At 42.7% G+C, this 25,212-nt stretch overlaps 2 protein-coding genes across 3 annotated transcripts in view; both read right to left on the reverse strand.

Annotated features, from left to right (window-relative positions):
- HOXD3 (homeobox D3) overlaps nt 1-25,212 on the reverse strand; it is a 328,853-nt gene that overhangs the window by 154,393 nt on the left and 149,248 nt on the right. The gene's annotated exons all lie outside the window — the stretch shown is intronic.
- Nucleotides 21,714-24,869, reverse strand: HOXD13 (homeobox D13). Its single transcript, XM_068245456.1, has 2 exons — nt 24,162-24,869; nt 21,714-23,577 (listed from the first exon to the last, which is right to left on the reverse strand). The coding sequence occupies exons 1-2, from the start codon at nt 24,820-24,822 to the stop codon at nt 23,327-23,329; spliced, it is 912 nt and encodes a 303-aa protein (XP_068101557.1). The 5' UTR covers nt 24,823-24,869; the 3' UTR covers nt 21,714-23,326.

Raw genomic sequence — 25,212 nt, forward strand, 5'->3', positions numbered from 1 at the left:
ATCTGATAACGATTGTGCATATTGGGGCCATATCTGATAACGATTGTGCATATTGGGGCCATATCTGATAACGATTGTGCATATTGGGGTCATATCTGCTACCGATTGTGCATATTGGGGTCATATCTGCTACCGATTGTGCATATTGGGGTCATATCTGCTACCGATTGTGCATATTGGGGTCATATCTGCTACCGATTGTGCATATTGGGGTCATATCTGCTACCGATTGTGCATATTGGAGCCATATCTGATAACGATTGTGCATATTGGGGTCATTGGACGTTTTTTGTTAAAATCTGCTCACATTACGTGTATTTTCTTGAGAAAACCTGCACAATTATGTGAATTTTCTGGGAAAAGGGTCACCAAAACTTGGGCCCTCTGTCTTTGCGTTGCACTTTTAAAGGGAACCCGAGGTGAGAATAATATTGAGGCTGCCATATTTATCTCCCTTTAAGCAATACCAGTTGCCTGGCTGCCGTGCTGGTCCTCTGCCTCTTATTCTTTCAACCATAGACCCTGAACAAGCATGCAGCAGGTCAGGGGTTTCTGACAATATTGTCAGAACTGACAAGATTAGCTGCATGGCTTGTTTCTGGTGTAATTCAGTTCACTACTACAGCCAAATAGATCAGCAGGGCTGCCAGGCAACTAGTATTGTTTAAAAGGAAATAAATATGGCAGCCACCATATCACTCTCACCCTGGGTTCACTTTAAATTACAGTTAGCCCCGCCCTCATCTGGTCATGACCACGCCCATTTTTTCGCCGCGGCGCGCTTCGTGCGCCGCAGGTTGTAGCCACACCCATTTTTTGCCGCGGCGCGCTTAGCGCGCCGCAGGTCGTCAGCTCCCCCGGAAATTGGTCCAGCACCTGCATAGCACCCCCTAAAAAAATTTCCTGGAGCCGCCACTGTGTACAGGATCTTCTCAAAAAATTAGCATATTGTGATAAAGTTCATTATTTTTTGTAATGTACTGATAAACATTAGACTTTCATATATTTTAGATTCAAATACACACAACTGAAGTAGTGCAAGCCTTTTATTGTTTTAATATTGATGATTTTGGCATACAGCTCATGAAAACCCAAAATTCCTATCTCAAAAAATTAGCATATTTCATCCGACCAATAAAAGAAAAGTGTTTTTAAAACAAAAAAAGTCTTCAAATAATTATGTTCAGTTATGCACTCAATACTTGGTCGGGGATCCTTTTGCAGAAATGACTGCTTCAATGCGGCGTGGCATGGAGGCAATCAGCCTCTGGCACTGATCAGGTGTTATGGAGGCCCAGGATGCTTCAATAGCGGCCTTAAGCTCATCCAGAGTGTTGGGTCTTGCGTCTCTCAACTTTCTTTTCACAATATCCCACAGATTCTCTATGGGGTTCAGGTCAGGAGAGTTGGCAGGCCAATTGAGCACAGTAATACCATGGTCAGTAAACCATTTACCAGTGGTTTTGGCATTGTGAGCAGGTGCCAGGTCGTGCTGAAAAATGAAATTTTCATCTCCATGAAGCTTTTCAGCAGATGGAAGCATGAAGTGCTCCAAAATCTCCTGATAGCTAGCTGCCCTTGATAAAACACAGTGGACCCTGCCCTTGATAAAACACAGTGGACCAACACCAGCAGCTGACATGGCACCTCATACCATCACTGACTGTGGGTACTTGACACTGGACTTCAGGCATTTTGGCATTTTCCTCTCCCCAGTCCTTCTTCAGACTCTGGCACCTTGATTTCCGAATGACATGTAAAAGTTGCTTTCATCCGAAAAAAGTACTTTGGACCACTGAGCAACAGTCCAGTGCTGCTTCTCTGTAGCCCAGGTCAGGCGCTTCTGCCGCTGTTTCTGGTTCAAAAGTGGGTTCATGCTTCCATCTGCTGAAAAGCTTTATGGAGATGAAGATTTCATTTTTCAGCACGACCTGGCACCTGCTCACAGTGCCAAAACCACTGGTAAATGGTTTACTGACCATGGTATTACTGTGCTCAATTGGCCTGCCAACTCTCCTGACCTGAACCCCATAGAGAATCTGTGGGATATTGTGAGGAGAAAGTTGAGAGACGCAAGACCCAACACTCTGGATGAGCATAAGGCCGCTATCGAAGCATCCTGGGCCTCCATAACACCTGATCAGTGCCAGAGGCTGATTGCCTCCATGCCACGCCGCATTGAAGCAGTCATTTCTGCAAAAGGATTCCCGACCAAGTATTGAGTGCATAACTGAACATAATTTTTTGAACGTTGACTTTTTTGTTTTAAAAACACTTTTCTTTTATTGGTCGGATGAAATATGCTAATTTTTTGAGATAGGAATTTTGGGTTTTCATGAGCTGTATGCCAAAATCATCAATATTAAAACAATAAAAGGCTTGCACTACTTCAGTTGTGTGTATTTGAATCTAAAATATATGAAAGTCTAATGTTTAACAGTACATTACAAAAAATAATGAACTTTATCACAATATGCTAATTTTTTGAGAAGATCCTGTATATATATATATATATATATATATATATATATATATATATATATATATGTGTGTATATATATATATATATATATATATATATATATATATATATATATATATATATATATATACATACAGTGGGTTGCAAAAGTATTCGACCCCCTTGAAGTATTCCACATTTTTTCATATTACTGCAACAGACATGAATCAATTTTATTGGAATTCCACATGAAAGACCAACACAAAGTGCTGTACACATGAGAAGTGGAATAAAAATCATACATGATTCCAAACATTTTTTACAAATCAATAACTGCAAAGTAGTGTGTGCATAATTATTCGGCCCCCTTTGATCTGAGTGCAGTCAGTTGCCTATAGACATTGCCTGATGAGTGCTAATGACTAAATAGAGTGCACCTGTGTGTAATATAATGTCAGTACAAATACAGCTGCTCTGTGAGGGCCTCAGAGGTTGTCTAAGAGAATATTGGGAGCAACAACACCGTGAAGTCCAAAGAACACACCAGACAGGTCAGGGATAAAGTTATTGAGAAATTTAAAGCAGGCTTAGGCCAGTGGTCGAGTCCTGTGTGAACGCAGGGGAACGACGTTCACCTACTTTTTTCAGAGGGTGGACGTCGTCCACCCTACAGGGTTGCCTAGTGTCTGGATTTTTAGACTGTCAGTGAAAAACAGTGTAAAATGTGGCTGTGTGTACAGTCCATATATTTGCCTTTGCTGTCCGTTTAAATGAGTCCTTGACTCTCTTTCTCACTGCACTGTTCTCATTCCTTGTCTCTTTTGACTGTGGCAGAACCCCTTAGGCTACAAAAAGATTTCCAAAGCCTTGAACATCCCACGGAGCACTGTTCAAGCGATCATTCAAAAATGGAGGGAGTATGGCACAACTGAAAACCTACCAAGACAAGGCCATCCACCTAAACTCACAGGCCGAACAAGGAGAGCGCTGATCAGAAAGGCAGTCAAGAGGCCCATGGTGACTCTGGACAAGCTGCAGAGATCTACAGCTCAGGTGGGAGACTCTGTCCATAGGACAACTATTAGTCATGCACTGTACAAAGTTGGCCTTTATGGAAGAGTGGCAAGAAGAAAGGCATTGTTAACAGAAAGCATAAGAAGTCCCGTTTGCAGTTTGCCACAAGCCATGTGGGGGACACAGCAACCATGTGGAAGAAGGTGCTCTGGTCAGATGAGACCAAAATGGAACTTTTTGGCCAAAATGCAAAACGCTATGTGTGGCGTAAAAATAAACACTGCACATCACTCTGAACACACCATCCCCACTGTCAAATATGGTGGTGGCAGAATCATGCTCGGGGGGTGCATCTCTTCAGCAGGGACAGGGAAGCTGGTCAGAGTTGATGGGAAGATGGATGGAGCCAAATACAGGGCAAACTTGGAAGAAAACCTCTTGGAGACTGCAAAAGACTTGAGACTGGGGCGGAGGTTCACCTTCCAGCAGGACAATGACCCTAAACATAAAGCCAGGGCAACAATGGAATGGTTTAAAACAAAACATATCTATGGGTTAGAATGGCCCAGTCAAAGTCCAGATCTAAATCCAATCGATAATCTGTGGCAAAATCTGAAAACTGCTGTTCACAAACGCTGTCCATCTAATCTGACTGAGGTGGAGCTGTTTTGCAAAGAAGAATGGGCAAGGATTTCAGTCTCTAGATGTGCAAAGCTGGTAGAGACATACCCTAAAAGACTGGCAGCTGTAATTGCAGCAAAAGGTGGTTCTACAAAGTATTGACTCAGGGGGCCGAATAATTATGCACACCCCACTTTGCAGCTATTGATTTGTAAAAAATGTTTGGAATCATGTATGATTTTCGATCCACTTCTCACATGTACACCACTTTGTATTGGTCTTTCACGTGGAATTTCAATAAAATAGATGCATGTTTGTGGCAGTAATGTGACAAAATGTGGAAACCGTCAAGGGGGCTAAATACTTTTGCAACCCACTGTGTATATATATATATATATATATATATATATATATATATATATATATATATATATATATATATATATAGTGCTTATGTAGATTGTTTAAAAAAGTACAAAAAAACCCTGGTGCTTTGCTTGAAATAAAAAGGAGAGGGAAAGGTGATACCTTGTATGCAAGGGCCAGAATTTCCATTTGCTGTCTATTTATATAAAGCAGACAGAATATCCAATAAGCTCGGGGTGACCCGGCCCCACTAAGAAAATATAAGTGGCTAATAGAGACCGAAAAGCCCTCTTACTAAAAAGTAGATAGATATAATGATGGGGTATTTTGTATAATATTCAGTAGGTGACCTTAGGCAAGTCTCCCTAACACTGCTACTGCCAATAGAGCATATCCTAGTGGCTGCAGATCTGGCGCTTTGAGTCCGCCAGGAGAAAAGCACGATATAAATGTTATTTGTCTTGTCTTTGTCTAATATTATTATTATTATTATTATTATTTAGTATTTATATAGCGCCGACATATTACGCAGCGCTGTACAATGTATATATATATCTTGTCTCTAACTGTCCCTCAAAGGAGCTCACAATCTAATCCCTACCATTGCCATATGTCTATATTATGTAGTGTAAGTACTGTAGTCTAGGGCCAATTTTAGGGGGAGCCAATTAACTTATCTGTATGTTTTTGGAATGTGGGAGGAAACTGGAGTACCCGGAGGAAACCCACACAGACACGGAGAGAACATACAAACTCTTTGCAGATAGTGCCCTGGCTGGGATTCGACCAGGGACCCAGCGCTGCAAGGCGAGAGAGATAACCACTACGCCACCGTGCTGCCCATATATAAAATATTCCAGAATAGTTTGTGCATCACAGTTGTCAGATAAATGATCAGTAATGCAAAGCTCTTTGTTTACATCAGAAAGGAGCGGAATCATAAAGAAGAACAATCATCACAAAAACTGGCTGAGAGTCACAAGAGGGGAAAGAAGCTGCCAATAAATGGCCACAATTGCCGTGCTTTGTGTGTGAGGAGGGCAAGAATTCCATCCGGACAGCTTTCAGCATTCAGCGTGAGGGAGGGTCTCTCAGACATGTTGTGAGTTCAGAACTACAAATACATGCTCATTCAGGAGAAACCCCATTTATTGGGAAGACTTTGGCTAGGTGCACACTAGGGAGAATTGCTAGTGTTGCTGAAAACGCATGCGTTTATGCCCATAATGAAAGTCTATGGACCGCACATATTTCAAACTGCTGTTTTTCAAAACTAGCTGCATATTTCTCAAAAACACACGTAAAACACACCTAATGTATTTCAACGGTGATGCAGAGGACTGCGTTTTCAAATGTGTTTTCTATTAAATAAATATGATGCTGTATTTTACTCCATTAATAAAGGCGATATACTGGAAAAAACACAAGCACACAAAAAAAGAAAGTACCAAGGAATTCAAAAAATGCACAATGCAGAAAACCCAGGCTAGGAACAGACCAGGCAATAACGCTAGTGCTGCGGAAAATGCTAGCAAAGTCTCTGGGCTGCATGTAAAAATGCATATACTGTATGTGCGTTTAACATTGTGCGTTTTTGCTGCATAATTCTCAAAACCGCATGTAAAATGCACATAATGTTATAATTTTACATGCATTTTTTTTGATACTGTATTTTACTTCATTGACAGAGAAATCAATAAAAAAAAAAGCAAACGCGAAATGCAAAAAAACAAAAACAAAACACAAATGCAAATGCATATGAAAATGCACTAAAAATGCGGCAAATCTTTTTTTTAAAAAAAGCACAGTGCAGAAGACCATGGTTTTCTGCCCTCCATAGTGTGCTCCCACCTCATGGTTTTCTGCCTTGCACAGTGTGCTCCCAGCCTCATGGTTTTCTGCCCTCCACAGTGTGCTCCCACCTCATGGTTTTCTGCCTTGCAGAGTGTGCTCCCAGCCTCATGGTTTTCTGCCCTCCACAGTGTGCTCCCACCTCATGGTTTTCTGCCTTGCACAGTGTGCTCCCAGCCTCATGGTTTTCTGCCCTCCACAGTGTGCTCCCACCTCATGGTTTTCTGCCTTGCACAGTGTGCTCCCAGCCTCATGGTTTTCCGCACTGTCTAGTGTTCTCCCAGCCTCATGGTTTTCCACACGGCCTAGTGTGCTCCCAGTCTCATGGTTTTCTGCACTGCCTAGTGTGCTCCCAGTCTCATGGTTTTACACAGTGCCTAGTGTGCTCCCAGTCTCATGGTTTTCCGCACTGTCTAGTGTGCTCCCAGTCTCATGGTTTTCCACAGTGCCTAGTGTGCTCCCAGCCTCATGGTTTTCCACACTGCCTAGTGTGCTCCCAGTCTCATGGTTTTCCACACTGCCTAGTGTGCTCCCAGCCTCATGGTTTTCCACACTGCCTAGTGTGCTCCCAGTCTCATGGTTTTCTGTACTGCCTAGTGTGCTCCCAGTCTCATGGTTTTCCACACTGCCTAGTGTGTTCCCAGCCTCATGTTTTTCCACACTGGCTACTGTGACCCCTGCCTCCTGGTTTTCTGTACTGCCTAGTGTGCTCCTAGCCTCATGGTTTTCCGCACTGCCTAGTGTGTTCCCAGCCTCATGTTTTTCCACACTGGCTATTGTGTCCACACTGGCTATTGTGTCCCCAGCCTCATGGTTTTCTGCATTGCCTAGTGTGCTCCCAGCCTCATGGTTTTCTGCACTGCCTAGTGTGCTCCTGGCCAGAATCTAGAAACAATTTCCATTCGGCCTTTGCTGCAGAGCCAGTGCACGTGGTGGTCGTTCTTCCTGGGGGGGGGGGGGGGGGGGGGTAGTGTATCGTTCAAACCTCAAGCTAGAGACATAATTAAAGTATGATTGAAGTGACATCATACAGGCAGGGGTTTCCAGGTCTGTTACAGTAAACGGCCTGCCGACAGCTACTAATGAGGACATTGTGCTTCTAATCCTTCACAGTGCAAAAGCGAGTCCTCGTTATGTGAAATAATGCACTCTGGATGTTTCTGATTCTCACTCCTCTAATAACAACTAAAGCTAAACAAACCTGGCAACAGGGAGAGCTGAGTTACTTAAAGCTTGTGAGCTGAGCACTGGGTTCCTTCAAATGAAGAATTATCAAAGCACAGGAGGGAAAATAAAATCTTACCTCCTGGCGGAGAGCAGCATTTTCCTCCATTATCTGGTAAAGTTTATTGCAGAAGTGTAGCCCGGGGAAAAATACCTCCTAGTAGCTTGTCTCCTGGCTGTAGACACGCTAGACGCTGGGAGAAAGCATGCCTCCCCTGCCTGACATTTGCACACAGGCCCCTTCTCTCCTCACACAGGATAGGCAGCTCTCTGACTGCTAGGGAAAATTAAAGTTTGCTTAGAAATAGTGGCCATATGTTTATAATGATATACCGTATATAATGAGAGATGCCGCAAGGGGGGAAAACTGCTTCATTAAAAAGTTCATGGTTCCCATGGGGATGATTTACTAATGAAGATGAGCAATGATAAAGAGCGGTGACATCCAGGGCCGGATTTGTACTTTTTACCACCCTAGGCCACTGTCACCAGCCGCCCCGCTTCAGTATAGGTAGCAAGATGACTCCTCCCCTCTTCCCTCTAGTATAGGTAGCCCGATGACCCTCCAGGTATAGGTAACCAGATGATTCCTCCCCCTTTTCCTCCAGTATAGTTAGCCAGATGACCCCTCTTCTCTTCCCTCTAGTATATGTAGCCAGATGACCCCTCCCCCTTCCCTCCAGTATAGTTAGCCAGATGACCCCTCCCCCCTTCCCTCTAGTATATGTAGCCAGGTGACCCCTCCCCCCTTCCCTTCAGTGTAGGTAGCCAGATGACTCCCTTAATCCCCCCTTTCCCCACCCCCCACCTTTCAGTATAGGTAGCCAACTCGCCTTCACACCGCAGCAGCCATCAGTGTCACTCATTTTTCCACTCTTCTCCAGTGCAGAAGCTTCCTCTTCCTCTCGATCTCCAATGATGCCCAAGTCCTTAGCTGCCCACCACAATGCAAACGTGCACAGAGAGCAAGGTGGCCATTGCACAGGTGGCTGGCAGCAGAGTACCACAGTCAGGTGCTCGCCTGATCTCCCTGCATTGCAGCATTTGCAAGCTTGCAAATGCTGCACCAGTTTAGCCTGCTGCTTTGGTGCCCTTCCTCCTTTGGTGCCCTAGGCCATGGCCTAGGGGGCCTAGGCCTAAATCCGGCCCTGGTGACATCACATGGTCTTCACCTCATCCATCCATCTGTGAAGGAGTTCTGATGTTGTCCCCATCTCTCTGTAACCTATTGCATGTGATTGCTGCACTTCAGCGCACATCCCCTTTACAAACTTAGCCCCACAGGATCTATGTAAGGAGTTATTTACTCAAGGTGACAAAGAGATAAGGCCTGGCCTAATATCTTTCTCCTAAGTTTTCTCCTAGGAGACAACTTTTCATGTTCTGTTTAAAGTAACCTTTCAGCACTCTACAACTGAAAAAGTACCAAAAAGTAGATGAAAAACTACTGTCAAAATTATTCTGAGAGTTTTTTTGCTTGTCGGCGGCTTAAAATGCATTTCTGATAAAATGCGAAAATTTCAACTAGGAGAAAACGTAGAAAAAAAAGGGAATTGTATTGGGCCCATAATGCTTGTTCACTCCAGATATCAAAATGTACAAACGTAATAAGACTAATGCATGATAGGAAAAGAAAAATGGAGGCACTGTTGAAGCAGAAGAGTGGTACCTTTAATCCACGGTGAAACAGACAACGGGGTTCACAGTGGGGGTGAGGGGGTGCCTGACAGCTGTTTCGCTAAGAAAGCTTCTTCAGAGGCAAATAAAGAACAACATGACCCAAGTATCATCTGGTTTTTAAATCGTTTCACTCACCGCCATTTCGGCCAGGTACACCGCCCACAAACCGCCGCCGCGACGTCCGGCATTATGGCTCCGCCCATCGGAAGTGACATCTCTAAATGTTTATCTGTGAAAGTCTGGACGATTGTGTCCCCTTGTATGTACTGGTGTATGAGTTGATGATCTCGATGGCAACACCCCTGTTGATGCGGCCAATGACGGGCAGGCAGTGACGCCAGACCCGGAAGATGACGATGCGCAACACGCGGGGAGACCCGCTGCTCACCTATTGGTCAGAGCTAGCGCACATGTCACTTCCGATGGGCGGAGCCATAATGCCGGACGTCGCGGCGGCGGTTTGTGGGCGGTGTACCTGGCCGAAATGGCGGTGAGTGAAACGATTTAAAAACCAGATGATACTTGGGTCATGTTGTTCTTTATTTGCCTCTGAAGAAGCTTTCTTAGCGAAACAGCTGTCAGACACCCCCTCACCCCCACTGTGAACCCCGTTGTCTGTTTCACCGTGGATTAAAGGTACCACTCTTCTGCTTCAACAGTGCCTCCATTTTTCTTTTCCTATCATGCCAATGTATGTTTTCGAGAGCACGTCTTAGCTACTGGTACAGGATCCGGTGTACTCATTGCCTCTGGTCCATCTGGTGCCAGTCTTTTGTCTTCCCTATTTCATAATAAGACTAATGCTAGACATACTATACAGTTTGTGATAGATCAGGTAAACCATCAATGTATTCCAGATATTAGTTTGTTTTTTGAATTATATATATATTAATACCATGGTGACAAATTATCTATGGGCCTTTACAAGCAGCATAAAATCTATCATGTCACCAGACCTGGGACAAGGTCCTCCAGCACCCAAGGCTGAGACACCGAAGTGTTCCCCTCCATCCCCCCCACCCCAGCCGTCACACACTGATTCCTATTAGACTAAGAGGTGTCCCAGGGCCCCCAACACCTTAATATCTAGTTATCTGGCTTGCAGTCACTGCCATCTATCCACTTTTCTTATTTCCTCGGCTTCAAACACAATAGCGGAATAATAGCTGAGTGAGTTGTGTGCCCCCTCCTACACTGCGCCCTGAGGCTGGAGCCTCTCTCACCTCTGCCAGCCTTGCACGTTACTTACTCTGCCTAGGTGTGTAAGTGCTATGCTGGACATGCACCATGAGATCTACATAAATCCAATTTGATTGATAAATAACCAGCCAATTTCACAACTTCCATGTATTATTAGGGCCAACAGATTTTGAATACAATGAACAGATTATGTTGGTAAGCTCTCATACTACATAGAAGTGGTAAATTGACCAATGATTGGCCAACCGAGGTTGGATGTGTGTACCAGGCTTTAGGTATCAGCAATATATCCCTGAGAGAAAATTGATCAGGAAATACTTATTGTTATACTACCTTACACTACACTTGTAAAGGATTGCGGAGATGCCGCCGCGCGGTCTGGCTGTCTCCGCGTTCAGACCGGCAGTTTCCGCACAGCAGCGTGCGTCTGGTTTGTCTGAGCCTTCTAGTGCACACAGATGGAGAGCTACACGTGCGCGCGCGGGGAGGCAGGACCTTTATGCCAGGAGGAGAGGGATCAGCTGATCAGGCTGGTCAGCTGATCCCAGCGCAGACTGTCATTGGCTGAGTAGCGCTGGGTGGTGCTGAGGAGCGCTGCACTATATATAGATCTCGCTGGTCAGTCTCAGTTTGTCTGCCGTTGCGAATACATACGTGTGAGCACTCTCAGACCATAGTCAGATCCCACAGTGTGTTAGAACCAGGTGGACCTGGGAATTCACACTTAGCCAGATTACGCTTGTGTTATACTTTAGACCAGTTCCGGGGTGTTGTGACCAAGGACCTCACACCCAAGCTTAGGAATACTGTGTCATTGCTGTGTTATACTTTAGACCAGTTCCGGGGGGTTGTGACCAAGGACCTCACACCCAAGCTTAGGAATACTGTGTCAGTGCTGTGTTATACTTTAGACCAGTTCCTGGGTGTTGAGACCACGGACCTCACACCCTAGATTAGTATCTTGTTCTATATCTGTTATGACCTTTTGCTCTGTCGACCTCTCTCTTGCCTTCTGATTCGGTACCTCTGCATATCTGTCTACCTGTTGCCAAACCCTGCTTGTACCTGGTTACCGAATCAGCCTTCTGTCTCTGTACCTTATCTGCTCGTGTGTTGCCGACCTGGCCTGGCTGACCCTTCTGACTGACACTCATCCCTTGAGTGTCCAGTCTCTATGTACTATCTGTGGCACTACTCCACCAAGTGTCAGTTAGCTGCAGGGACCCCCTGCTCCTCAGAGAGTCCTCTCTGCAGTGCAGCCAAGGGCTCTATCCCTTAGGAGTCCTTTGGCTGCAGTATAGTCTGATTCCCAGTATACAGGGAATCATTGGCTCCCAGGTTATCTCTATCCCCTCTCCTAGGAGATAGATTCTACACAGTCAAGGGCCACCTGCTCCTCAGGTGGTCCATGCTCATAGTTTCGGCGTCTCCAGCCCCACGGGAGATAGCCTACTGTCGCACCAAAACACTTACACATTACTAGGTGTCCAGAGGTTAGTCATACTTGTATTATTGGTGATTCTGCAGATCATCAATGATCAAGATTTGAACCCAGGTTTCCTGTGTCAGAGGCAGAGCCCCTGTCTCTGACACAGGATCATCAAATAAGAAGCCCATCAAGATACCCATCAATGATACAGTCTTGATTGTTCAGTCTTACCAAGTCAATGAAGTAAAAGAAAGAATGAGCAAATACATTCTGGATATTTTAGGTAGTCCTTAATTACATAGATGTGGTAAGATTGTTCAATCAAGACTGTTTTACTGATGGGCACCTAGATGTGTGATGAAATGTAACTGAGAGACTAATTGATAGATTGCACATTGGGCTGCTGTAAACTCTCATATGGCCAGTGTTGAGAAAATAATAACAAAAATAAATGTAATAAAAATAATTCCAATAAGCAAATCTCCACATCCTTTATTGACAGAGGTGTACCTATAGCAAACATTGAAATCTGCCCCCAAAGAGCAGGGGGGTGCCCCTTCAAACAGTTTAACGTATAGTCTCGGTTGAAATGGTTGTGTCCAAGTGGAAGTGAAGCGTGGCCTGTAAGAATGGAGTATCGCAATTGGTCAGCCTATACATATCCCCCAAATAACAGTTTGGCACCTTCCCCTTCCCAAAAGATAGATAAAAACTAGAAACTTTATGGAGAACACCAAGGATGCTACAGAGCAGCACCCCCAGTAAGTGGCGCCCATGGCACATGCCATACCTGCACCCCTGTAGATACGCCTCTGTTTATTTACTGACCCATTAAGTGGAACCCGAACTCCCAATAAAAGCCACTTGCTGCTTATCAATTAGCGGTTAATAACCGGCTGTCAACAAACTGATGGTCAGCTACTGACTTATGATAGTTTACATTAAGACTGTACTATGTGAAAGGATAAAGGAATATTTGAACAGTGTTTATGTACAATGGTTGGCAGTGATGGGTACTGCAGACATTTTCAATGAATACAAGGGGTACCTGGCAAACATTATCTTTAATAAAGGAGTACATTGTGTAATAATGTTCAAGAACACCATATTAAAAGAGAAAAAATGCCCAACTGAACAAGATAGTATGTATTTCTATGGTAATGCTGGGAATACACGATGAGTATTTTTGGCAGATAGATGGTTCGATCAGAAAAACAATCGAAAATCAGATTGGCCTTGTCAGAAGTTATCTATCGAGCCATCTATTTGCCGAAAAAACTCATTGTTTATTCCCAGCATAAGAATAGCATTATAAAGGCCACACCAGTTCTGTGGAAAGATGCACTTACCTAATTGTAGAACTATCACAGTATTTTGAAGATCTACATATCACATCCACATGCACATAAAACATGGACATTTTTTTGTTAAGAATTTAAGCATTGTCACTTTTCAATTATAGAAAGGGTAAGAAACCGTAAGATGTTGTTTTTTGATCCACTGAGGTACATAACTCTGCAGAAAGTGTAATGTTATGCTGACTGATCTGATGGACTGATGGACCAATTTTTAGAAAATCTTGCCCACATATATGTAGTTGAAGGCCATGTTCACAGTGGTGCATTGCGGCATAATGACCGCTTTGTAACGTGGCTTGCTGCATGGCAGTGCATCACCTACTGTAATGTTCACAGTGCGGCAGCATGCGGAATAGTAACGCACTGCATGTGATGCATTACTGCAAAATGCTTGTGTTATCAGGTACAGTGAAGCACACTTTTCATTGACTGTATGTGATGCAACACGGCCGTAATGTGCGGTACGACACAACGTCCCACTGTAAACGTGGCCTCAGGAAACAAACCCATAAAGCATCCACTGAAATTACTTTCAAGCTGTTTCAGTCTCATACTACAACATAGCACGACATTAACACTGACTAAAATTGTCTTTTCCATTACTTTCAGGTAATTACATGCTGTATCCTTTCTATATAAACGATGTGGTATGTCACGGATAGAAACTGAATAATACTAGATTGCTAAGGAGGGCTCTCATACTGCACATGGTGGGAAAATTGTTTCATCATATTGCTGTTTCCATTGGTTACCAGTAGAATCCATTGGGGCCTTATTCCAATTCAGAATCAGCTTTTATTCACCATGTCTGATGGGAGTTGGACCCGGAATTGATTTTGGTACCAACAGGCTCAGCAATGATACAGTATAGCAGATCAGGAATATAAAAACATTAGCTATGATCAACCTTAAGTAGACAATAGTACAACAGATAGGTGAATAAGCTATTAAAGTATGAGTGAGGGAGGCTAGACAATTTGGTTGGTAGTAAGACTTGTATTAAAGAGGAGCTGTCAGCCATACTATCTCAGAAAAAAAACATCTAAGTAGATAAATACTTGCTTTACTTACATAAGATATGTATTGCACTGTCCACATTTTGATTTTAGTGATTTTTCTATAGTAAAAATAGAGTAGCAGTAGATTGAAGGAGTGCACACCCGACGGGATAGACTGGATGTGCCCAGGCTAGCTCGATCACCACTTGAGTATTTTGTAGAGAAGAACTGAAGCTAGCACTATCAATAGCTCTTTTACATTTTATTACAGACTGTCACAGGGTACACATAGTACAAAGTACTACACATAGTACAGTTTGTACTATGTGTACCCTGTGACAGGCTGTAATAAAACGTAAAAGAGCTATTGATGGTGCCGGCTTCACTTCTTCTCTATAGTAAAAACAGAGAAAATCCTTTTTAGGACTTTCCATCTTGAGTCTATCTTGAAGCCAATACTGACATCATTTCCTCCCTTACTCTGTCTGTGTTTGCATTGTTTGCCCCAGGGCTGTGGAGTCGGTACAAAAATCATCCGATTCCAACTCCTCAGTTTATGAAACCATTGACTCCAGGTAACCAAAGTGCTCTAACTCCTCGACTCCAACTCCTTAGTCCAATTTTTACAAAGGCTATGGATTTGGTTCAAAAATCATCCAACTCCGACTCCACAGTTTATTGAAACCACCGACTCCGACTCCAGGTACCCAAAATTGCTCCGACTCCTCGACTGACTCCACAGCCCTGGTTTGCCCTCCTCCCAGTTTTCACACACTCCAACCCAGCTCTGCAATAGAATGTACATGTCATTGTGTGACTCTGCATCTTCTCAGCATGAGAAATATTGGCCAATCAGAGAGGAACAGCGGTGTGGGAGGGGAAAACAGGAGAGAAAGAGGCTTCAGCCAATCAGGTTGCATCAGTTAAGTCTGAGGGAAAAGTAAAGAAGAAAAAAAGAGAACCCAGCATGCCCTGCAACTTCCTTTGTGCGGCAGATGTACCAAATAAGAGCCACGGAAACTGGGGAATGATCTTTAATGGACAAGAAAAGTACAAATGATTTTAAACTTTTGGATTGCCTGGCTAGCATCCTTATTACTTGTTTACCCGATAAAAATAAAGAACTGATTTTTTATTTTATGCCCGACAGTTACACTTTGAGGAATTGGCCGACATGGGGAAAAATTTGTATTTCTGTGCCTGGAAGTTTTGGCGTAAATTGATCTGTAGGTCTAATGGAAAGAGTTTGATACAGCGATTGCCAGGCTGGGAGGGGTCATTTACTCTCCTATTTGCCCTGTTCTCAGTCCAGAGGTGTAAAGAAGGTCCAATGACGGCAGTGGTGTGCCGATGATCCTTTCTGCAGTACTGATGACCCTCTGTTAACTGGCAGAGTGTGGTATGGAACATAACAAAGCCATCCCTACAACAGGCCAGCGTTGCCAGAAAGCTTCATTTGTTTCAATGATGCATTTAGTTTTTAGCAAGCTAAGTGTTTATGCAAAGTGAATACACAATCTCAGTATAATCTCAAAGTAATCAGGTATTGCATGCAAAGCAGCAGCACATTGCTTCCTGAACGACTATTTGGCACAAGCTACAATCGCATGTGCATTGTTATGAGTAAACATTGTTTTCAGTACAGGAAGTCATTATTGTTTATGGGGCATTCTTTTACCCAGTGAGGTCATCCTTTCATACCTGTGGGATCCCAAGAGCATACGGTTGGCAGCATAAATCAGGGAATAGTGATTTGGAAGGACAGAAAAAGATTTCTATTTTTTCCCCACTTGAAAAGCAGTGCCATGGGCCCCAATGCAAACATTAAACTGGGCACCACTAGCACTGTATATTTAATAAGCTCATGATAGGTGCTCCCGATACTCGCCTTCCAAGAACCGCCGCAGAGAGGTCTAAAGGACATCTGTTGTTATTCAAACGCAAAAATAAAACTTTTCCTCTAAGTTCTAAATAAATATACCGTACATAATAGTGCCATTTTCTTTTAAAAAATGAAGCTGTTAAAACAAATATAACTTTAATAATCAATCACAGTCATTCACTGACGGATGTCAGATTCTGGACTAGTCCAAGTAAATAGAGAGCATAACAAAAACTGTAATAGCAGTTTAAAAAATGTCATACCTGTCCACTTGGTATGACCCTAATGTCCATGGCCACATAACCATCCTGTTGTCTGCTAATGTCATGTTTGTCTTGTTTAAATTTAAAGGACAGATACAAGCAAATTTAAATCCAGCCAGTGGCCTGGAGTCCCCTCTGTTGCAGATGCCGATAGGCATCTACTGCACCTGCACAAGAGGCGCTCGCGGTCGTACTGACGTGGTCTAGAGTGTTCTTCACAAGTGCAGAACTGCTGTGCCTGCACAGTACACTCAGACCATCTGCACCTGGCGAGGTCGGCATCTGCAACGGAGGGGACCCTGGGCCACCGGCTGAATGCGGAGCTGCGGTGAGGGCACAGGATGGTTGCCAGGGGTTGGAGGAAGCCCCGGGTAAGTCGACTTTTTTTTCAGATTTGCTCGGACCCTCTCTTTAAATAATCCATGCACCACCTCATCCGCTATGGAAACAGGACCCCCCCAACATCAGACCCACCAGTGCAGGCAAGAGTTGTATAGCCACTAAGCTGCAATAATGAAGTAACCTAATGTGCATGACTTGCACTGCCAACGCAGGAACAATTTATTAATGATAACTACTATTCAGAGCAGAAAGGTCGGTGATTATCAACACTATAGCAACAATGAGAAGCTAATCCAGAAGCTGAGGGAGGGCCCTTTTTTTCAGGGGCCCAGGAGTCATCACAAATTCCACATGCCATATTGCTATGCCACTGGAGTCTGCCAACTGCTCCACCACTCCCTGACTGTGGAGCACAAACAGGAGTTGCTTGGCTCTGCCAAGTGCTTCTTGTTATAAAGCTGCTGGCACACAGTTTGTCCTGGTGGATACATTACACTATAACTGGCACTGCAACACATAACAACATGACTATCATCTGTCTGTCTGCCTGCCCAGCGATAGTGGTTCATACATCTGTGCTTGCCTCGGCTGACTACGCATATCATTTTACATGGTCATTTGGAGGACATGCAATAGTAGTTCGCCAAACCAAATCCTGCCTGCATGGCTGCTATTCCCAAGAGTGTAATGATAAGTTTGTAGGATGAGCAACGCCTGCAGAGACAAACACAAGCTGCCCAACTGACCATAAACTATTGGATCCATTGACAACCGCCTAAAATCTACATGGAGCTGAAAGATGGTTAGATTATACCTTGCATGTCTATGGTTGGCGTATGGATAGTCCAATACTGCAACTGTCTATTAGTATGTACAGTTAAGACAAGTCAAGACACAGAACATTTATATTGCGCTTTTCTCCTGGTGGACTCAAAGCGTCAGAGCTGCAGCCACTTAAGGCGCTCCAAGGGTGACCAGAATCACTAGATAACCTTGCCCTAAGGCTCCTTACTGCTTTACGTACCGGCTTGACCAGGGATTTGAGCCCTGGTCAAAGCCTAAAATCCCACATCAAAGGCTACAGCCTTAAAGAGGAACTGTCGCGAAAATCTTAAAATTGAAAACACATACAAATAAGAAGTACATTTCTCCCAGAGTAAAATGAGCCATAAATTGCTTTGCTCCTATATTTCTGTCACTTACAGTAGGTAGTAGAAATCTGTCATTACCGACAGGTTTTGGGTAGTCCATCTCTTCATGGGGGATTCTCAGCATGGACTTTATTCCTTATAAAGACATTCCCTAAAAATAATTATAACAAAGATGCTGGCCAGCCTCCCTGCTCACTGCACACCATTTTGGCAGTTGGACGGAGCAACTGCCATTCACTAAGTGCTTTTAAAAATAAAGAAAACCCTGAGAACCTCCCTATGAGAAGATGGGCTAGTCCAAAACCTGTCGGTAATGTTAGATTTCTACTACTGTATTTACTGTAAGTGACAGCAGCATAAGAGAAAAGTAATGTATGGCTCATTTTACTCTGGGAGAAATGTACTTCTTATTTGTATGTGCTTTAAATTTTAAGATTTTCGCAACAGTTCCTCTTTAACCAGTATGCTAACCAGCTGACCTATAAAGATTACCACTGTAATACCACTGTAAAGAGTACCATTAAGTAGGACCACTATTGTGGAAAAAAAAGTATAAATTACAGGTGAACATGTCTATACAAGATATACATTTGTTCCAGAGTAAAATACATTATAAATTAATATTTTCCTATGTTACTGTCACTTACAGTGTATATGGAATTATTATCTGCCAGTCTGAAACCTCTTAGGACATGTTTTGGACTAGTACATTTCTTACTGGGAGATTCTCAAAGTTTCCTTTATTCTATACAAAAGTAAGCCCTGTCAAAGCTCTTTACAAAGATGCCGGCCAGCCTAAGCTGTGCTCATTGTTCTGGCAGTTGGGCTGTGTCACTGCTGTTCAGGGAGTGCTTCTGAAAAGAAAAGAAATTCTGAGAATCGCTCATGAAAAGATGGGCTACTCGAAAACTTGTAGGTAAGAGATTCATAGGTGTCAGATAGCTACTGTAAGTAACAGCAACATAGGAGAAGAACTAATGTATAGGGAATTTTTCCCTGGGACACATGCACATTCTATATGTATGTATTTACAGACAGGTTTTTTTAAAATGTACAGGTTTTTTTTGTGATAATGGTCATTTGAGCCTCATGATGATTTTACTTCTCTTATCATTCAAAACAATATTTCACAATACAGTAATAAGAATAATAATGCTAACAATTGTAAAGCACTTTTCTCCTGTCAGACTCACAGCCCTTGAGAGCTGCAGTCACTAGCTCTTTAACACCAAAAATCGCAAAACGCAATCGCAAGCACGTTTTGCATTTTGCATTTTTCGCTATGTTAGCCTCAATCAAAACACAGGAAAAATGCTGCAGAACTACGATTGCCTTTTTAGAAAATCGTAAAAATGCATTCATACACCACGATTCCAAATGTAACTTTACTGTACTTGCATTTGGAAAATCGCAAGCCTTTTCAAAAACCAACCAGAACGCAGCTGGTGTGAAAGGGCCCGAGGGCAAGCTCAGCAGGTCACACTGCAGTGTAAAGGTGGCCACACACCATACAATTAAAAAATCCAATTTTTCACCAATTCGATAATTTCGATCCGTTGTCCCAAAAAATCGAGAGCTTTTCTTTGTTTTCAATTGATAAATCCGATCAACTTTCACATTTTTTCGATTTTTGGAGATTGGACATGTTAGAAATTTCAGAGCAACTTTATCAACAAATGTATTAATAGATACAAGAAAGTTGCAATACCATTTGCAGTTTTTTGACAACTTGATAAAGAGCACTTTGGCTCGAAACAGCGGTCTGTCGTTGTAAGCACTGCTTTTTATTGATGTAATCAATAAAGAGACGACTATCTACATAGATGGTGCCTGCTTCAAGTGGATTTCCCTTATCAACAAATGTATGGCGTATGATGGATTGCCAATTACTTGATGTACAGTTCCAATCAATTTTTTTCTTAGCTTTTAATTATTTTATTCACAATTGGGAAAAATGTAACATAGGTGTGTGGTACATGGGTCAGATTTTTGAATTGTTACAATCAGTCAGAAAAAAATGATTGCTATTTTTGAATTGAACAGATATTTAAAAAAATATATGGTGTGTGGCTACCTTAAGAGTCTTGCCCAAGGACACAATCCCTTGAGCTGAGAATGATGCTGGCTACACACTGGCAGACTGTCTTGGCAGATTTATTTTAGATCAGCCAACTGTACCAACAGTGCAAATAATTTACTGCAAAACATTTGCAATGAATGATTTCAAACATCCTGTAATGTGCTATGAAAAAATATAATAATAATAATAATAATAATAATAATTATAACATGTTTAATGCACAATGGACATGTAGGAGGGACCCCTGTTCATGACTTACTTCACTGAGTTTCTCCACTCTTCCTAAATTCTTCTGATCTGGCAGATATCTGCCAGTGTGTGGCCAGACACGTGTACAGACAGACATGGCCTCAGCTCAGCAGCATGTATTGTCAGATGAAGAGGGGAGGGGGCTGAGCAAGAAGCTGCCCATTGTGAGATGCTGTGAACAAATACAACAACGATCGGCTGAATAAATCCAGCAGAACTGCCCTGTGAAGAGGCATCAGCCAAGGATGGGAATATCTGTACAAGCAATAACCTGTGACCAGAAATCGCAAATATTAATGTCTGGTGACCTCACTCTAAAGCTGCCCACTAACGGTCCAATTTCTAGCAAAAAATCGTTTGAGCGATCAGAAATTCTGATCTGATTGGTTGTAAATCATCTCCATTGGTGGACACAATCGATTATGAACGAGTGAAAAAAATGTCGCCCGAATGAATTTTCGTCGAACGGAAATTTGGATTTTCTTGGTGGTCGTGATAGATAGGAAGCAAAGATTGGTTAGTTGATGGTGTAGTGAATGATTTTTCGTCCGATCAGAATTTCTGATCGCTCGAACGATTTTTCGCTAGAAATTGGACAGTTAGTGGCCACCTTAAGGACTCAATTTAAATAATGGAACAAGTAATGATGTACAACTGCCAACAATAATAGAAGTGATTTCTTAACTTTTTTTTCACAAAGCTGTAAAAAATATTTAAATGAAAAGAGAGGGAAAACGTGTGGAAGCAATGGTACTTCATACATTGCGAGATAAGAGACTGGACTCTCACTTTACGTCGTATTCATATTGCCATTGCCCAATAGTTAGCGGTGGAAAATCATCAGTTTTTTTCTGCACTTTGGCTAATCTTGAGCTGTACAGCTGGAAGTTTAATGGAAGAGGCATGAACCCCTGAGACAAAGGGGCTGGTTCACCAAAGGAATTGTACAATCTAAGCTCACTTCAGTCATCCAATCATGTGCAGAGAACGCCGCCACCACCCTTCCCATCGGATTGGATGCTGGAAATAATAATGCTGAAACTTTTCTGTCCATCACCTTTGCTAACTCAGCTTTATACACTACTCGTGGCGTGGCTGAAAGAGGAGAAAAAAATAGAACAAAAGACACGCAGTAGCTCATAGCAACCAGTCACAAATATTGTTTCCCTTAACAGCCAAACCACAATCCGTTGCCCTGAGCAACAGAGTAGCTTTTGGCCCCCCTGGTAACGATGAATCAGCCCTTATGCCTGGACACTACGGATCATACTTCTACAGGGTGACCCGGAGATAGATGATTACTACATTGTAACATTATACAGCATTACATTGTAGCGATAATAAAACCACTGACAGAATAGGTGGAAACATTTGGCTTTAGTTAAAGAGCATAAATCAAATTTCAGAGTTCAGATATGTACTTGCCAGAGATCGATTAGTGCAAAATCATAGCTTTCTTTTCAAAAATAAAATGTAAAAAACAGGACTGTAATGAGGGTTTTTATTTAGAAACAATAATTGCAGACTTCAAAATAAACGTCCAATTAAAAAATATAGAAAATTACATAAGTGCTTTCTGAATAAAACGATAGCAGATGAACCTTAAAATGTGTTGTCAGTAAAGGGCAATCATATTATATTATGCTGCAGGCAGACGCTTCTCATTTTATTGATTGGAAACTATAATACAGGCTAGACTAGGAGGGGGGGAAAGAAATCAGCCATAACATCCACAACTATGTAAGGAACTAGATAAGTGCTGCACTCAACCAAACGTTTCTAACAGAAAACTATAAACTGGTGAAATATATTTTGGCAGTAAAAGAAAGTGTCTTATCTACGGGTCACTTGTTATCTGACAGCTTTCATCCACTCTCACGTCAGTGCCCAAATATTTTACGTTCCAAGGTAACAGAGAGTTCACGTACTTAAAATGTGGATGCTGTGTGAGGCGGATGGGGGTAGTGGTACTTCACGGGACCAGACTGACACCACAATTCACACTGACAAGGGTTAAAGAACACCTGCTTACATCCGGTTCCTCGAGGACGATCAAGACAATAAATATTTGGGAAATGCTTAACTTAAAAAAAACAAAAACAAATAGAAAATATTTAAATTTGCACTGAAAAAAAATCAAACAAATAATAATAATAATAACATGATATTATTGCATTATACACCACCATAAAATCGTACAGGAAAGTGTTTAATGGTGCCCACTATTGATATTGTTTTTTTGTTCAAGCTCACCAAATCTATATATATATTAAAAGGGTAAATTGAGTGAATATATTTTGGATTGATACTTAAGGCACTCCCTCATATTACATAGAAATGTTACAATTGAACAAAAAAATTGCATCATTACAGTAGAATTCCTGTATACTAAACTCCAGGGGACCAGGTAAAGTAGTTTACTATATCAGAAAGTTTACTATATCAGAATTGATTCATACAGACTCAGTTGCTGGGACCTGAGGACTAAGTTTACTATATCCAGAGGTTTACTATATGAGAGTTTACTATAATGAAATTCTACTGCAGAGGGCATATTTACAGACTATTAATTTACTTCCATTAAGAACAATAACATAAAATGCCTACTTTACTCTCCCTCAGTTGGGGTTATGTGACCTGTGTATGACGAGATGGCCTGCTAGTAGTAGGACTGTGCTTTCTGCTATCACTCGCTACAATGCATTGAGACAAAGAAGGACGTGAAATTACGTCACCGGTGGCACAAAAAAACTGCAATCACAAAGGGCCGAAAGGCACCAAAATATACAGAGAAAGCATGCAAATAAGAGCTCCCCGAGAATAGAGGGTGAACATCCTGAATTGCCACGTGAAAGGATTGTATTGCTTTTTTTATTGCCAAGTACAGGTTTCCTGAGACAAAAACAATAAAGCTTGATAATCGAGATCTGTGATCATTACAGTACGATAATTAACAAAAAGGGGTCCTTCAACAGATTGTCCATGCAATTAGTGTACAAGAAAATCGAGATCAACAACCCGGATCTCGGGCCTGTAAAAAGTAACGTAAACTTATTAAAGATTTTTTTTCAGGTTATCATCGCGAGAAGATCGCAGACATTTTGCTGGTGGACTTATCTTAAGTTTGGAAAAGTTCTTTGAAGTGCTTGGGAAGGGATCAGGAGATGTTGTCCTTTAGTTTAGATACAATTTTCTTGTCCTTTACTCTCCTGTTCTGAAACCATATGGTGACCTGTCTCTCGGAGAGGTTAGTGGCTGCTGATATCCGCCTCCTCTTGTCCTTATTAATGAACTTGTTAATGGAATACTCGTTTTCTAGTTCTTTGAGTTGCAGCTTGGTGTAAGGCACCCTCTTCTTCCTCCCACGTCTGTATACACACATATCTGGCTGGTTCAGGGCTACTTCTCCTGGGGAGGATGAGAGAAAATACGAGGATAGATCAATAGCAGCCCCTGCAGTCAAGAGAATACTCTGCTGAACGACACAGATGCTCTATCACTGGCATCAGCTCTGACATTTTCACACTTTCCGGGGTCTTATTTGATAACTATCTATAGCTTATTTGTGTAAACCCCACCTATCCATACAGTATGTGGGGAAGGGGGTTAAAAAGATGCATCGCAACTAATAGTAAACAAAAGTAAAAACTTACAAACAAACTTTTTCCCTAATAAAAACAATGTCCTACATTTCTTCTGTTTCTTTGTAAACTTTGACATATACTTTTACATCGATTCTGGCACCAGTTGATGAATGGCCTGAGTACAACACAAAAGGCAACATGTGCCAAGGGGAAGGCGTTGTGAAGCCATATCTATAGGGTTATGTACTTTGTTAAGCGATCAGGGTTGTGACACTGCGATGTTCTACTAGATGTGTTTGCCCGTTGCTACCACTGGCCTCTTCATACAGCACGTATAGCGTGTTCAACAGGCTTGCACAAACACACAAGAGCCTTTCAGAGCTTTGTAAATAGCACACTGTCTCCTACCTGCAAAAGACGACTTCCAGAAGTGAGGGGCTTGAGCCTGGTCCTTCGGACAATACACTTGACCGTTCCACCCGTTAGCCAAAGTCCATGATTGGTAGCCTTCCATTGATAAATAGGCCTCGTGCCTGGGTTCTGCAGAACCAAACGTGGACACCATATCGAGGTAGCCAGGGACGTGCTGATAGGGGTTGGTGTAGCCCTGAAAATAAGATACTTCCTTCGCTCTTGAGGACACCTCGCTGCTCGGGACACTTGCGCTGGCCAAACTAGATACGTCCATGTATTTCTCCACGGGGAAGCTCCCTAGGGAGGAATGGCCGGAGGACTTCAGGGGGGTCTGCTGCAGACCAACTCCATGAGACATGCGACAACTGTAATATCCGTTTCCAAAGTGGTAACCATATCCTAGCGAGGGTGCTGAAGGCCCTGTAGAAGCTGGGCATGTAGGTCCTTCTTTGGTGGCCTCCGATCGTGTGGAAGTGGACCTCTCAGGGCCGGGGTAGGCTAATCCCGAGACCGTTCTGCCGGAGGGAGTGCCAAAAACAGCGGGAGAAGAGAGGAAATTCCTGCACTGGTTACTGGAAGACCCCTCTCCCCCTCTCAAGCCTTCCATTTCCCACTGATTGCGTTTGCTCAGAGCTTTGCACATCACGCTTTCCATCCAGTTCGGGGCATAGTGGAAATTGTTATCCCTTCAAGCAGGTTAGATCATTGTGGTACGTTTATAAAAACTAACTTCAGATTGGGAGGGGTGCTGGAGTCATTTTACAGATCTGTTTGCAGTAGCCTCGAGGCTCAGCATTGGTCACTTCCAGCCACGTGACTCCAGAACAGAACTGAACCCAGCAGCCAGCAACCCACTTGACTGCTTTCTAAGGTATTCCAGAGTGCTCTGTCCAATACACTTTCCTTCGTTTCATTTTCCCGTATATTTCATGTAATCTCATATTTCAATCCTTCTCTCCAGCCCTGAGCAGCGGAAGGGCTCCGGAAAACACCTTGCAATTAATGCTTTAAGTGAACAATCAGCTCCAGAGGAATAGAAGGTCGT

Source organism: Hyperolius riggenbachi, chromosome 7, assembly GCF_040937935.1.
Source record: "Hyperolius riggenbachi isolate aHypRig1 chromosome 7, aHypRig1.pri, whole genome shotgun sequence".
Classification (NCBI taxonomy): domain Eukaryota; kingdom Metazoa; phylum Chordata; class Amphibia; order Anura; family Hyperoliidae; genus Hyperolius; species Hyperolius riggenbachi.